This window comes from Anomaloglossus baeobatrachus, chromosome 4 (genome assembly GCF_048569485.1).
Source record: "Anomaloglossus baeobatrachus isolate aAnoBae1 chromosome 4, aAnoBae1.hap1, whole genome shotgun sequence".
In the NCBI taxonomy this organism is placed as follows: Eukaryota; Metazoa; Chordata; class Amphibia; order Anura; family Aromobatidae; genus Anomaloglossus; species Anomaloglossus baeobatrachus.
The window spans coordinates 230389317-230405353 of record NC_134356.1 but is presented as its reverse complement, the minus strand read 5'-3'; the positions used below and the strand labels follow the sequence as shown (position 1 = coordinate 230405353).

General features: G+C 48.7%; 2 protein-coding genes across 5 annotated transcripts in view; one reads left to right on the top strand and one right to left on the bottom strand.

The window, feature by feature from the left end:
• HCFC2 (host cell factor C2) overlaps positions 1–12302 on the bottom strand; it is an 83259-nt gene extending 70957 nt beyond the window's left edge. For both annotated transcript variants that reach the window (XM_075344727.1, XM_075344728.1), the window contains exons 1-2: positions 12024–12302; positions 9435–9583 (exon numbers count right to left, since the gene is read on the bottom strand). In XM_075344727.1, coding sequence (XP_075200842.1) covers positions 9435–9583; positions 12024–12189 — 315 coding nt within the window. In that variant the 5' untranslated portion in view covers positions 12190–12302. The remainder of the gene's footprint in view (positions 1–9434; positions 9584–12023) is intronic.
• GLT8D2 (glycosyltransferase 8 domain containing 2) overlaps positions 1–16037 on the top strand; it is an 86391-nt gene that overhangs the window by 3202 nt on the left and 67152 nt on the right. The gene's annotated exons all lie outside the window — the stretch shown is intronic.

The following is a 16037-nucleotide window of genomic DNA, read 5'->3' as shown; positions in this document are numbered from 1 at the left end:
GTATCTAATGCCATTCATGCGTGATATCCCCCCAGAGCCATGTATCTAATGCCTACCAACTGTGATACAACCCGAAGACGTGTATCTAATGCCCATCATATTACACCACTGCCCCCCTAGAAATGGACAGAGCAGTGTCACGCATCACACTACTGCTCCCATAGCAGTGGATGGAGTGGGGGGGTGGGGTCACAGATTACGCTATTGCTCCCATAGAAATAGACAAGGCAGAGTCACACATCTCACCACTGATCCCACAGAAGTGGACGGAGTGTGCTGGTGGTCTGCACATTACACTATTGTTTCCATAGAAATGTATTGAGTGATGTCACACATTATACCACGGCTCAATTAGAAGTAGGCAGAGTGGGGGGGTGGGGGGTTGTCACACATTATACCATCATATCACTGCTCCCATAGAAATGGATGGAGTAAAGTCACAAATTACACCACTGCTCTCATGGAAGTGGGTAGGTTGGTGTCACCCATTACATATATTACATACTGTGTATCTAATCCCATAATGTGATACACTCCACTGACCCCGTGTGTAATCCCAGCATGTTATACACTCCACTGACCCTGTGTGTAGTCCCAGCATGTTACACACTCCACTGACCCTGTGTGTAATCCCAGCATGTTACACACTCCACTGACCCTGTGTGTAATCCCAGCATGTTACACACTCCACTGACCCTGTGTGTAATCCCAGCATGTTACACTCCAATTATCTAACCCCAGCGTATGATACAGTGAACAGCACAAACACTCAGCACTGCCAGCCGTCCTCTGTGACACTGTCCACATTTCAGTATCACCTTACGGTCACCAACAATCCTAAACTCCATCCTCCCCTCTCTTTTTGCAAACACCCAGAAGAGGAGGAGAGGAGACATCACACACATGTGAGCAGATCTATGGTACTCCACATTTACTGCAGTCATGCTGTGAGCTAAAAGTACACAAAGTGTTCATGGCAAATTCAGAAGCTGCTCCCTCTAGTGTTTAAAAATGGATTAGAGCCGAACGTTTTACATTATTTTTCATATTTTACTCCATTAACACACAAAAAAAAAAAAATATATATATATATATATATATATATATATATATATATATATATATATATATATATATATATATATATATATATATATATATATATATATATAAAAATCTTTTTTTTTTTTATTTAAACCATTAGTATTTTACATTTCTTATTTTTTCAATGGTTGAAAAAAATTTGGGGGAGTTGGCACCTTCCTTTTAAATTCCCAAAGAGTTTTATGGTCATCAAGGTTTAGTTCTAAGGGGTACTTTGCACGTTGAAACATCGCTACTGCGATATCATCGGGGTCAAATCGAAAGTGACGCACATCCGGCGCCGGTAACGACGTCGCAACGTGTAAAGCTTAGATGCGCCGATAAACGATCACAAAAGCGTCGTAAATCGACGATCTGTGTAGCGTCGGACATTTTCATGTCGCACCAATAGGAGATACGATGTTGTTCCTCGTTCCTGGGGCAGCACACATCGCTGTGTGTGAAGCCGCAGGAGCGAGGAACATCTCCTTACCTGCCTCCACCGGCTATGCGGAAGGAAGGAGGTGGGCGGGATGTTTATGTCTCGCTCATCTCCGCCCCTCCGCTTCTATTGGCGACCTGCCGTGTAACGTCGCTGTGACTCTGCACGACACGCCCCCTTAGGAAGGAGGCGGGTCACCGGCCACAGCGACGTCGCAGGGCAGGTAAGTGCATGTGAAGCTGTCGTAGCGATAATGTTCGCTAGAGGAGCTATCACAAGATATCGCATCTGCAACGGGGGCGGGGACTATCGCGCTCGGCATCGCTAGCATCGGCTAGCGATGTCGCAGCGTGCAAAGGGCCCCTAAAGCAAGATGGTGTTTATGTATAAAGGCAGTAAAAATCAGGGTGCAGATCAACTGCTGCCTTCTACCCCGACATCTTCTCTGCAATGACGTTATCACTGTGACTTTTTCACCATTGCCAGAGATGTTACAGCCAGGAGTAGGAAGGCGTCACTGGGGAATAAGAATCTATACAGTGAGCATGATGAAAAGGCTTTTACATGTTCTTATCCTGCAGGTGTAGAAGGCTACGTAGCCTGGAAATGCCCTTTAAACGTCTATGGCCTGGCTGTATTTGTCTGTTCACTCCCTACTGTGGCTTTATATGCTGTATGTGTGTATGACATTACTGTATGTATGTTACAACACAGAATACGCAACATTTGGCCTCCATTTATGTCATTATTAACTAAGAAAACAGACCTTATTGCTCATAGTAACCAATCACGGTGCAGCTTTCTTTTTAGAATGATTGATCTATTGGTTGCTATGGGTAACAATGTAAGGTTTAATAAACAGGTCACTATCAGTGATGGGCGAACACTAAAATGCTCAGTACTTGATTCGAGCAGATCAGACGCTCCGATGAGATCGACGCAAGTAACAAGCATTATGGAAAGACAATGATTGGTCAGTTCGGCTCTCTGCCCACATGCGGCCAGCCATAAACACAGCATGTCTGGCAGGAGGGGGGGGCGGGGTTTTGAGTTGTTGGTTTTTTTTTTTTGCAGCCTTTGATCCAACACTTGGATCAATATCGGACATGTCTCCCCGATTTTGCACAGACCAATCAGGTCTGCCAAAAATCGCAACGATGTGAACTGCCCCATAGATTGTCATAAGTACAACTGCTAACCGTAAAAAGAAGGGAATTTTGTTTACTTACCGTAAATTCCTTTTCTTCTAGCTCCAATTGGGAGACCCAGACAATTGGGTGTATAGCTATTGCCTCCGGAGGCCACACAAAGTATTACACTTAAAAGTGTAAGGCCCCTCCCCTTCTGGCTATACACCCCCAGTGGGATCACTGGCTCACCAGTTTTAGTGCCAAAGCAAGAAGGAGGAAAGCCAATAACTGGTTTAAAGACCAATTCAATCCGAGGAAACAACGGAGAACTGAACCATACCACATGAACAACATGTGTACCCGAAAAAAACAGAAAAACCCCGAGAAAACAGGGCGGGTGCTGGGTCTCCCAATTGGAGCTAGAAGAAAAGGAATTTACGGTAAGTAAACAAAATTCCCTTCTTCTTTTTCGCTCCTAATTGGGAGACCCAGACAATTGGGACGTCCAAAAGCAGTCCCTGGGTGGGTAAAAGAATACCTCGTGATAGGGCCGTCAAAGAGCCCTTTCCTACAGGTGGGCAATCGCCGCCTGAAGGACTTATCTACCTAGGCTGGCGTCTGCCGAAGCGTAGGTATGCACCTGAAAATGCTTGGTAAAAGTATGGAGACTCAATCAGGTAGGTGCCTGACACACCTGCTGAGCCGTAGCCTGGTGCCGTAATGCCTAGGATGCACCCACGGCTCTGGTAGAATGGGCCTTCAGCCTTGAGAGAACCAGAAGCCCAGTAGAACTGTAGATTTCAAGAATTGGTTCCTCGATCCCCCGAGCCAGGGTGGATTCAGAAGCTTGCGACTGTTTAAGCCGACCAGCGACAAGGACAAAGAGTGCATCCGGGTGGCGCAGGAGCGCCATGCGGGAAGTAGAACCTGAGTGCTCTCACCAGAACCAACAGATGCAAATCCTTCTGAAATTGATGGACTGGACGAGGACACAAAGAAGGTGAGGTGATATCCTGATTGATATAAAAGTGGGAAACCACCTTAGGGAGAAATTCCGGAATTGGACGCAGAACTACCCTGTCCTGGTGAAGGACCAGGAAGGGAGATTTGTATGAGAGCGTTGCTAGCTCGGAAACTCTCCTAAGAGACGAGACCGTTACTAGAAGGCCACTTCCCGAGAAAAGCGGGAAGGGAGACCTCTTTCAAAGGCTCGAAAGGCGGCATCTGGAGAGCAATTAGAACCTTGTTCAGATCCCAGGGCTCTAACGGCCGCCTGTACGGAGTGCTGAGAAGACAAACTCCCCGTAGGAACGTGCGTACCTGAGGAAGTCGTTTCTGAAAAAATACAGATAGCGCTGAGACTTGTCCGTAAAGGGAACTGAGCGACAACCCTTTTTCCAACCTAGATTGCAGGAAGGAAGGAAACATAGACGATGCAACCGGCCAGGGAGAAACACCCTGCGCCGAGCACCGAGATAAGAATATCTTCCACGTCCTGTGGTCAATCTTGGCGGACGTTGATATGCTAGCCTGTCTCATGGTGGCAACCACGTCCTGAGGTAATCCTGACGACACTAGGTTCCAGGACTCAAAGCCACACCATCAGGTTGAGGGCCGAAGAATTCAAATGGAAGAATGGCCCTTGAGACAGCCAGTCTGATTGGTCTGGTAGTGCCCCCGGTTAGCCTACCGTGAGGCACCACAGAACCGGGAACCACAACATCCTCGGCCAATCTGTAGCGACGAGGATGGCGCGGCCGCAGTCGGTCGTGATCTAACGCAGCACTCTGGGCAACAATGCCAGAGGTGGCACATAAGGTAGCTGGAACTGCGACCAATGCTGAACTAAGGCGTCTGCCGCCAGAGCTCGATGATTGTGAAACCGTGCTATGAAGCTGGCACATTGTTGTTGTGCCGTGACGCCATTAGATCGACGTCCGGCCTCTGTCAACGGCGCCAGATCTCCTGAAACCCGTCCGGGTGAAGAGACCATACCCTTTCGGCCACACCCCGGCGACTTAGGAAGTCAGCTTCCTAGTTTTCCACGCCTGGGATGTGAACTGTGGATATGGTGGATGCCGTGTCTTCCACCCACATCAGAACCTGCCGGACTTCCTGGAAGGCTTGCCGGTTGCGCGTTCTTCCCTGGTGGTTGATGTATGCCACCGCTGTGGAGTAGTCCGACTGAAGTCGGATTTGCTTGCTTTCCAGCTGCTGTTGGAAGGTTTGTAGGGCAAGATACACTGCTCTGTGTTCAAGAACATTGATCTGAAGGGTGGACTCTTGCTGAGTCCCCGTACCCTGAGCGCTGTGGTGGAGAAAAACTGCTCCCCACACTGATAGACTCGCGTCTGTCGTAACTATCGCCCAGGATGGGGATAGGAAGGACCTTCTTTTTGACCATGAGGTGGGAAGAAGCCACCACCGTAGAGATTCCTTGGCCGCCTGAGAAAGAAGACGACTCTGTTGAGGGAGGTCGACTCCCCGTCCCATTGGCGGAGAATGTCACATTGTAGTGGACGCAGATGAAACTGCGCGAGAAGAACTGCCTCCATTGCTACCATCTTACGTAGGAAGTGCATGAGGCGTCTTAATGTGTGCGACTGGTTCTTAAAGAAGAGATTGCAGCCCGTAGTGAATGCTGTTTGTCTAGCGGAAGCTTCACTATCGCTGAGAGAGTATGAAACTCCATGCCTAGATATGTTAGCGATAGGGTCGGAGTCGGATCTGACTTTAAAAAGTTGATGATCCACCCAAAACTCTAGAGAGTCTCCAGCGCAACGTTCGGGCAGTGTTGGCATGTTTCGTAAGAGAGTGCCTTGACAAGTAGATCGTCTAAATATGGGATCACAGAGTGACCCTGAGAGTGCAGGACTGTGACTACTGCTGCCCTGACCTTGGCGAAGACCAGTGGGACTGTCGCTAGCCGGAAGGTAGAGCTACGAACAGGTGTTCGTCTCCTATAACGAAGCGTAGAAACGCTAGTGCTCTGGATCAATCGGCACGTGTGGATAAGCATCCTTGATGCCTAATGATGCTAGGAAATCTCCTTGGGACATTGAGGCGATGACATGGCGGAGGGATTCCATTCGGAACCGCCTGGTGTCCACGAGCTTGCTGAGCAGTTTTAGATCCAGAACGGGACGGAACGGCCCGTTCTTATAGGCACCGCAAATAATTTGGGGTAAAAACCGTGACCTTGTTCCTGAAGAGGAACGGGGGTCATCACTCTTTCTGCCTATAGAGTGCACTCTGTTTGCAGAAGAGCAGCGGCTCGGCCGGGAGGTGGAGAAGTTCTGAAGAATCGAGTTGGAGGACGAGAAGTGAGCTCTATCCTGTACCCGTGAGACAGAATGTCTCACACCCAACGGTCATTGACCTATGGCAGCTAAATATCGCCAAGGCGGGAGAGCCTGCTACCGACCGAGGATGCGGAGAGAGGAGGCCGCAAGTCATGAGGAAGCCGCCTTGGAAGCGGGTTTTCAGACTGTCTCTTTTTTGGGCGTGACTGAGCCCGCCAAGAATCTGAGCTCCTCTGATCCTTTTGAGTCCACATTGGACGAGGAAAAATGGGACCTGCCCGAGCCTCGAAAAGACCGAAACCCCGACTGCTTCCTGCTCTGTTGGGGTTTGTTGTGTCCGGGCTGAGGAAAGGATGAATCCTTACCCCTGGACTGTTTAATGGTTACATCCAAACGCTCACCAAACAGTCGGTCAGCAGAAAAAGGCAACTGGTTAAGCATCCTTTTTTGGAAGCAGAATCTGCCTTCCATTCACTTAACGAGCAGACCAGGCTCTGCTTAAAAACACGGAGTAGCGGAGGCTACTGCCGCACGGTTCGCAGAGTCTAGGGCAACCTGAATCGCGTAAGAAACAAATGCAGACATTTGAGAGGTTAAGGATGCCACCTGCGGCACAGATGTACGTGTAACCGTGTCAATCTGTGTAAGACAAGCTGAAATAGCTTGGAATGCCCCAAGGGTGAGAATGCTGGAGCCAACGGTGCGCCGACAGCCTCATAGATGGATTTAGACCAGAGATCCATCTGTCTGTCAGTGGCATCTTTAAGTGCAGCTCCATCTCCCACTGCAACTATGGATCTAGCTACAAGCCTGGAGATTGGAGGATGCCGCTTGGGACACTGGGTCCAGTCCTTGACCACGTCAGGGGGCAGGGATAACGTGTATCCTAAGCCGTTTGGAGAAGCGCATATCTGGATAAGTGTGGTGTTCCTGGACTGCGTCTCTGAAGGCAGAGTGGTCCAGAAAAATACGTGAAGCTGACTCCTCCACTGGAGGAGCTGTGAGAAATAACCAACATTCTATTGATGGACGCTATAAGATATTCACTATGGCGTCACCATTAGGTGAATCCAGATTGAGAGCGGTCTCAGGATCAGAATCCTGAGCCACTACTTCCGCCTCAGTACACAGAGAGTCCTTCTGCTAGGACCCTGATGAAACCGAGGGCCGCTCATAGTAAGCCCGCTTAGGCTGTCTGGGACTGACGTCTGTGCAGAGCCGTGACTCTGGGATGCATGTGACATTCCCGGAGCTGTTAGTTGTTCACACTGAGGGGGGCCATGGATCAATGATTCAACAGTGCCCATGTTGTGAGAGACATGTCCGGACTGCTAGGCTTCTAGTATCATAGCCATAGTCTCAGAAAATCTGTCAGTAAATACTGCAGACACCGTCCTCATCCTCTGGCCATTAGCAGAGACTCCGGCTGAGTTGGATACAATGGGGGTCTATGTAACCTGCCGGCCGTATAGCTGTACATGCTGTACCGGCTGCATAGAAAAACATGTGGTTCTGCACCTTTGTTTTACACAGAGAATATGCTGATAACTCCTCCGCACAATCCAGGAGGGTATATACAACGTGCGACCAAACAGTGCAATGTATATAGTACAAGCATATCTATAAGTGCACTTCTGCACTAGTGGGGTTAGCACCACAGGTGCTGCTTAACGCCTGTTACAGCGATTGTGTGACTATCAGAATGCCAGGGTCTTCCACACTTGTCTCTGTATCGTACAGAAACTGACACTAATGGCTGCCGGCGTCCTGTATAGAGAAGGAAGCCGTGGGCGTGCCTGAGAAAGTGCGGGAATCCGGTTTCACAGTGCACACAGTGAGAGGGGTGGAGTATGCAAAACATACTCCAGCTCTCAGTGCTGCTGTGCTATGCAGCGTCACGCCCCTACCCTGACTGTCAGGCCTGTGGGCGGTAACGAAGGGAGACTAGGCCCAGAAGCCGGGGACTCGAGTTAATAAGCGCGGCCGGCATATCAGTGCTGGCCGGCGCGGAAGTCCCCGGCGCACCACAAATCCCAGCGGCGCCTTCAATAAAACGGCAGCGGCGGTTAGCGCGGTAGTCACCCAATACACTAACACACCCAGCAACGCTGTGGTGTGCGATGGCACTAGTGTGGACAGCGCCGCTGTCCCTGGCGCACTAACACACCCAGCAGTGCTGCCGTGTGTCTGCGCGGTCCCCACAGGGACACCGAGTACCTCCATGTAGCAGGGCCATGTCCCTGAAGATACTCCGCTCCATGTCCAGCAGATACCAGGGGCTGTGGATGGAGCACGGTCTCTGTGCCTGGAGACCGATAGAATCCCACTTCACCCAGAGCCCTGTAAAAAGGGATGGGGAAGGAAGCAGCATGTGGGCTCCAGCCTCCGTACCCGCAATGGGTACCTCAACCTTAACAAACACCTCCGACATGAAGTGGGGTGAGAAGGGAGCATGCTGGGAGTCTGTATAGACCCTCTTTTCTTCCATCCGACATAGTCAGCAGCTGCTGCTGACTAAACAGTGGAGCTATGCGTGGATGTGTTGCCTCCTTCGCACAAAGCACAAAACTGGTGAGCCAGTGATCCCACTGGGGGTGTATAGCCAGAAGGGGAGGGGCCTTACACTTTTAAGTGTAATACTTTGTGTGGCCTCCGGAGGCAATAGCTATACACCCAATTGTCTGGGTCTCCCAATTAGGAGCGAAAAAGAAAAAAGTGTAAAAAAAAGATAGCTTTCATATGTGAAAAACGGATGTGTGAATGAGCTCCAACGCTAAATTTAAGCATCCATCTAGCACGGTCCAAGTCTCCTGAGCCAAACTCAACAACCCCATTGCCAAATAAGAGGCCAGTGACCTTGGATTTGGAGACTGATAACCCTTCCATGCATAGAGGTCATACTTATTACTTGTTAAACAATTACTTGATTCTATAGCAAAATCAAAGTAATGTGTATGTAGGTCTCCTGACTAGTGATGAGTGAGCACTACCATACTCAGGTGGTCGGTACTCGTAACCAGCAGTTGGACACTCGGATAGGCGCGACTCGAGTCCGCAAGTACAATGGAAGTCAATGGGGAATTCGAGCATTCTTCTTGAAGATCTTCCAGGACAATGCTTGAGTTCCCCATTGACATCCTATATACTCAGTACACAAGTCACCCCCGTCCAACTGCTCGTTACCCAAGTATTGTAGTGCGCGCTCATCACTACTTTCCACCGTTCCCCAGATAATGTCAGGAGAGGTAAACATACAGCATGTCCAATTTTGGACAGTCTATCCTTTTGTTCTTGGTGAGATAAGACTCTTATGACAGTGGCTCTCTAATGCTCGGCAGAGCGAGCAAGTGCTCCTGTGTATAGAGGAGGCCGGAGAGAGAAAGCTGCCGGACAAATGATGGGCTGACAGCGACTATATTGTGTATGGGGCCCATAATTTATCATTTTCACTAGAAACCTCAATGAGCTGTGTCATACCTGCAACTCATACAAGTCATTGCTGTATCGTCCATATTCCACCATTCCTCCAAACACCAGAACCCTGGTCCCATCACATACAAATCCATGAGCAGCACAGCCCGGCGGAATATCCCCTCTCACTGCTGGGAGGAACCATTGATTCGTAGCTGTAGAGAGGTAAAAGAAAGTGTCAGATACAGTGTCAGATGCACCCCATTCACTGTAATGGGGGGGGGGTCAGATATTTTACCGTTATCACATTGAGAAATAAGAAGCAGGTAAAAGAAGATAACCAGTGCCCTTACATAATCAGCACACACAGAATGTAGGGCATTGGTACAGAAGATACTGAGAGGTCACATAACATATTACTGATAATCATTATAGCATAATATTCCACAGTGAGGGCATTAAAGCCATACTGGTATATACCAAGAAGAGTTCCCCCAATATAGCTGCTGTACTGAAAGTGCGGCACCAAGAGATAAAGCCGCCGGCTTTCAGTCATGCAACCATTCAGAGCAATTACAGTCATTGCTCACAGCACTGAATATGGCGACTGTAAGCATGCCCGGCACTAACTGACAGCGGGCTCTGTACTAATACACTGCACTGTCAGTCAGTGCTGGGCGTGCTTACAGCGGCCATTTTCAGTGCTGTGATAGCTCCAGGCATGGCTGCATGACTAAAAGCCGGCGGCTCCTGGAAGACATAACGATCATTTTCTCCTGGCGCCACACTTTCAGTATGGTGGCTGGTGACCTTCATAACGCTATTAACCTGCACATTAACCCTCTACCTGCAGATTAATATCATTATCAGGCATGACAAGTTCCTTTTGCCACCTGGAATTGATTTCTTTAAAGAGGTTGTCTACTATTTGGACAACCCATTCTCATTCATCATGTCAGCCCCCATTTTAATTACAACACTCATACTCCCCTCCGGTATTGGCGCAGCTTCAGCCGTGTCGGCACTTGCTCTCTGGGGGCTTAACACTAGAAGTCCCAGAGAGGGGTCATTTGACATTTCTACCCTTTAAACCCTATGGAGCTCGAAATTCCTGGGAATATTAGTGTTAAAGCACCACTCTAGACTGGTAATGACACCAAAATAACGATGAAGACATTTGAAGGAGAGTATATCACAGGGGCAGGGGACTTACATTTAAAGTGACACTCCGGCGCAGAAAAAAAATAAACTGCTGGAGTGGGTGGGCTTTCATTTTAATGGGGGCAGATATGGGGAATAAGAAGCAGCTGTCCAAGTAGTGAACAACCCCTCCAAAGTAAAGAGCGTAACCAGTAAGAGTCCGCATACAGGAAATATCACTATGGATAATATAGTATATCCCGGGGAATTTCCAATGGAGAAAGCCAAATACAGCGCTCCCATAGACAATGAGTGGAGAATGGGTACTGCATGTTATAAAAAATGCCCACTCTCAGGATTGGGGCGGGTCCTGGCATTCTGACCCAAAACACATCTAAATGTTATCAGCTACGCCACTGGAATAGCCCTGCAATAAACATGGCACACAGACTGCCCACATTGGCACTATTCCCTTACAGTTGGGCTTCTATTAAGTGATTTTAATACCTTTGAGATCTGTTATTATAAAAAAAAAAAAAACAAAAAAAAAAAACAAAACAGAAGCCATGATGCCAGTGTGAGCAGCGCCATATGAAGCCATGATGCCAGTGTGAGCAGCGCCATATGAACCCATGATGCCAGTGTGATCAGCGCCATATGAGGCCATTAGTAGTGGTACCCGGCTGCTGGCACCTTATGATGCCAGTGTGATCAGCGCCATATGAAGCCATGATGCCAGTGTGAGCAGCGCCATATGAGGCCATGATGCCAGTGTGAGCAGCGCCATATGAAGCCATGATGCCAGTGTGAGCAGCGCCATATGAACCCATGATGCCAGTGTGAGCAGCGCCATATGAACCCATGATGCCAGTGTGAGCAGCGCCATATGAGGCCATTAGTAGTGGTACCCGGCTGCTGGCACCTTATGATGCCAGTGTGAGCAGCGCCATATGAAGCCATGATGCCAGTGTGAGCAGCACCATATGAAGCCATGATGCCAGTGTGAGCAGCACCATATGAAGCCATGATGCCAGTGTGAGCAGCGCCATATGAAGCCATGATGCCAGTGTGAGCAGCGCCATATGAACCCATGATGCCAGTGTGAGCAGCGCCATATGAGGCCATTAGTAGTGGTACCCGGCTGCTGGCACCTTATGATGCCAGTGTGAGCAGCGCCATATGAAGCCATGATGCCAGTGTGAGCAGCACCATATGAAGCCATGATGCCAGTGTGATCAGCGCCATATGAAGCCATGATGCCAGTGTGAGCAGCGCCATATGAGGCCATTAGTAGTGGTACCCGGCTGCTGGCACCTTATGATGCCCAGTTGGCAGATTATGAACATGACGAGTCACACCATTATCAAGCAGACAGTTGTCAAGTATGGTAGTGTGCTGAAGTTGTCAGAAAGTGGCCCGGCTGTAAAGTTTCCTCAGTGCCGGCCTCTCCTCTCCTGCAGCCCTGGTGCTGGCAGCATGCCCCTGCTCTCAGGCTGTGCCCGCCAGGCCCCTCACCTGTGTTGTAGACGTGCAGCTCCTCCGCTATGCCCTCGTTACCTCCCCCGAACAGGATCATGAGCTCCCGTATGACCACAGCGCGGTGCCCGTGCCTGGCGCTAGGCACCGGGCCGGTGAAGGAGGTCACGTGCCTCCAGTTCAGCTGCACGGGATCCGCCGCCATCAGATCCCGGGCCGCCTCCTCTGATCCCCCATCCCACAATGCAGCGGGGCGGCGGGGTCACCAGCAGGGCGAGCGGCGGCGGGGGAGGCGGGGACGGGCCTGTCGCTGGGGTGGGCACGTCCTCCACCTGTGGCGCTGCTCTGGGGGCGGGGGACGTGATGTCATGGTGCAGGGATGCCCTGAGGGTGGCACCACATAGCTCTGCGCTGACGGCACGGCAGCCCGTGGATGACACAGCTCTGCCGGTGACTAGGGGCTGCCTGCTATTAGATAAGCATGCCCCATGGAATGGGGGACATTGCACAGTACTGGGGAAAGAAACTTTGAAAATCCACCACTCTGGGCTATGTGCCCACGGGACTCTGTATCCGCGGATTTTTCTGCAGCTAAATCCGCAGCATTCCCCCGAAATCCGCACCTTTGCATAGGTGCGGATTTCGTTGCGGATTTTCCTTTGTTTGACACTTGCATGGGCAAAATCCGCAGGTAAATCCGCAGGAATAATTGACATGCTGCTGATTTTTCCGCAGGGAAATACACATTATTTCCACCTTAGGCTATGTGCCCACGCTACAGGATTTACCGCGGATTTACCGCGGATTTTGCCGCGGATTTACCGCGGATTTGCCGAAAATCTGCAGCAGCAGCACTTCCAAGCCATTTCAATGGCATTTTGGAAATGCTGTGTCCATGCTGCGGATTTTTCCGCTGCGGATTTGCCGCGGATTTTGATCCGGAAAAATCTGCAGCATGTCAATTGTTTGGTGCAGATTTGGTGCGGATTTTTGGCTTTGGCTATGTGCCCACGCTACAGGATTTACCGCGGATTTACCGCGGATTTTGCCGCGGATTTACCGCGGATTTGCCGAAAATCTGCAGCAGCAGCACTTCCAAGCCATTTCAATGGCATTTTGGAAATGCTGTACCCATGCTGCGGATTTTTCCGCGGATTTTGATGCGGAAAAATCTGCAGCATGTCAATTGTTTGGTGCAGATTTGGTGCGGATTTTTGGCTTTGAATGGGAAAAAAAAAAAAAAAAAATCTGCATCAAAATCCGCGGTAAATCCGCGGCAAATCCGCGGGTGCGGATTTGCCGCGAAAGTCGCGGATTTTCAGGCAAAAAAATCCGCAGGGACATTCTAGCGTGGGCACATAGCCTTAGGCTATGTGCCCACGCTGCGGAAAATTATTTTCCAAAATCTGCAGCACAGCTACTCCCCAGCCATTTTTATGGCATTTGGGAACTGCTGTGCCCACACTGCGGATTTTTCCGCAGCAGAAATAATGCGGATTTCCCTGCGGAAATATCAGCAGCATGTCAATTATTCCTGCGGATTTACCTGCGGATTTTGCCCATGCAAGTGAATGTCAAAAAAAGAAAAATCCGCAACCAAATCCGCATCAAATCCGCACCTATGCAAAGGTGCGGATTCCGGGGGAATGCTGCGGATTTAGCTGCAGAAAAATCCGTGGATACAGAGTCCCGTGGGCACATCAGACGGATGTATAATGCTATAGTTTACAGCTCATTGTCAAGGTTACCGACTACTTTAGAGGGGGCCAGTTTCTTAAAGAGTGCAGACTTGCAAGCTAATTCCTATACAGCCTGTATTCACCACTGGCCAAATGGATCAGGTCAGCCTCAATGCCAGCGCTCTTGCGATATTGCAGAAGAAAAGCTGCTTCCATCATGGGACAGTGTTTGGATCAGCGCAGACAAGGTTGTGGTCCGAAATGACAACAGGGGTACACCACCGCGGCGATCAGGATTCGATAGGCAAGAGAGCGGAGCTCTCCTGAAGATAGGAGCACGCGATAACCCTAATAGCACCATAGTACCTGCCATTACTACCTGTTATGTTAGGACATTCCAGAGTTTAAATGCTCTAACTGTAAAGAATCCTTTCTTATACATCTTTTCTACTCACCTATTACCTGCAATAAATTGTGCCAATTGAGATAAGTAACAAGTAGAGATGAGCGGACCCTTGGAAGTTCGGGTTCAGCCAGACTTTAGTTAAAGTTTAGTTTGGGACCCAGACTTGATCCCGGAGCTAAACCCCAGAACTAATAGGCTTAACTCAAGTAACAAATAAAATGGAAGTCACTGATTGGGCAGTTTGGGACACATACAGCCAGTCATAAACAGATCACTTCCAGGGAAAGGAGGGTGGGTTTTGTTGTTGTTGGACACAACATCCAAAAATGTTGTTACCCCCAGTGCGAGTCATTCAATGACTGCTAGCGGCTCTCACTGGGCCTAGCACCGAACGTACCCGAGCACAGTGATGCTCAATCGAGTGCTCATACGTACAGCAGTCGAACTCCGACAATGCCTTTTTTTTTTTTTTTTAGAAGTCCATTTTCGAGTCAGAGACTCAGACACCCAGTATTCGGCACAAACCCCAAACTTTACCGTTCAGGATCACTCATCTCTAGTGACAAATTGTTGAATGGTTGGCAGTGCACATGCTCGACCTGCACTCCATTCATTTTATATAGGACTACCCAGCGCTGTGCCTGGCGTATTCTGGCAGCCCCATAGGAAATAGAAAGGCAGTTGCCATATGATTTATCTTACCATTTTGTAACGCCCAGTTATGATCAGCACTCTGATTGCTTGTTAATTTCTGTTGATCAGAAATGCACAGGTCTGATCAGCAGAAATGCAGCGTTCCTGCGTGAACCAACGCTCTGTCGGCTCTAATAGGAAATACATCATGGCAGTGTCAGGGGTCATTACATGGCCCCAAGCTACCATAGCAACCATACAAAAACTTGTGAACGAGGGGGGGTATTTTTCATGTTTTTTTGGAGTAAGAATTACTGCACCACAATTGTGAAAAAAGTAGACAGTTTTTATTATTACAAAAAATACAAAATACTGGAAATCACATGTGATTGCAGTTAGTGATTAGACATACATAGTTAAAATCCAATTAAATGAGACAGAGAAAAAAAGGTCACAGGGAGGAAGACAGCCTACCCCATAGCAATCATCGGCTCCCTGTGATCGCGTCACAGCGGGGAACAGTGTGATACCCGCCGTGGCCATTTAAATCACGCTATCACATTTTGACAGAGTAATCTAAGTGGCAAACAGGCCCGGGTGGATCACGGATCCACCCACACCTGATAGCCCTACATGTCTGCTGTTCAAATTAGTGGACATGATCAATATACGTACATCATTGGTTGTGAAGGGGGTTTAATAGATGTGCTATATGGTTCAAGAGATATGGTGTTGATGGAGTTAGCACTTTAATTTAGTGATCATTTATGATCTTTACTGAGAGGGCATGTATCACAGAAGTCACTGTCTTTAAGCCGCTCTCATTATTACTCTGCGAGATTTTAGAACAAAAATTCTAAGAACAATGAACAACCGATAAGGTCAACAATAACAATTTCATTGATTAAAAATAATGACCGCCAACTGGCAGTTTGACTAAAGAAAGAGAGCATCACATGTAATGTAAATACATCGAGATCAAACACAGGTATTCTGCAGAAATATAAAGTACATATAGATACAGGAGAAAGAAGAATAATGCATGGATTCCAGAGGAAATGGAAAGTGCCAAGAAAGCGTCAAACATGGATGAAATAGGGAATGAGAGGCTGATCTTATACATGTAGAATTATTATTATTATTTATTATTATTATAGCGCCATCAATTCCATGGCGCTTTACATGTGAAAGGGGTGTACATAATAGGGACAAGTACAATAATCATAAACATTACAAGACACAGACAGGTACAGGAGGATAGAGGTCCCTGCCCGCGAGGGCTCACAGTTTACAGGGATAGGTGAGGATACAGTAGGTGATGGTAGAGTTGGTTGT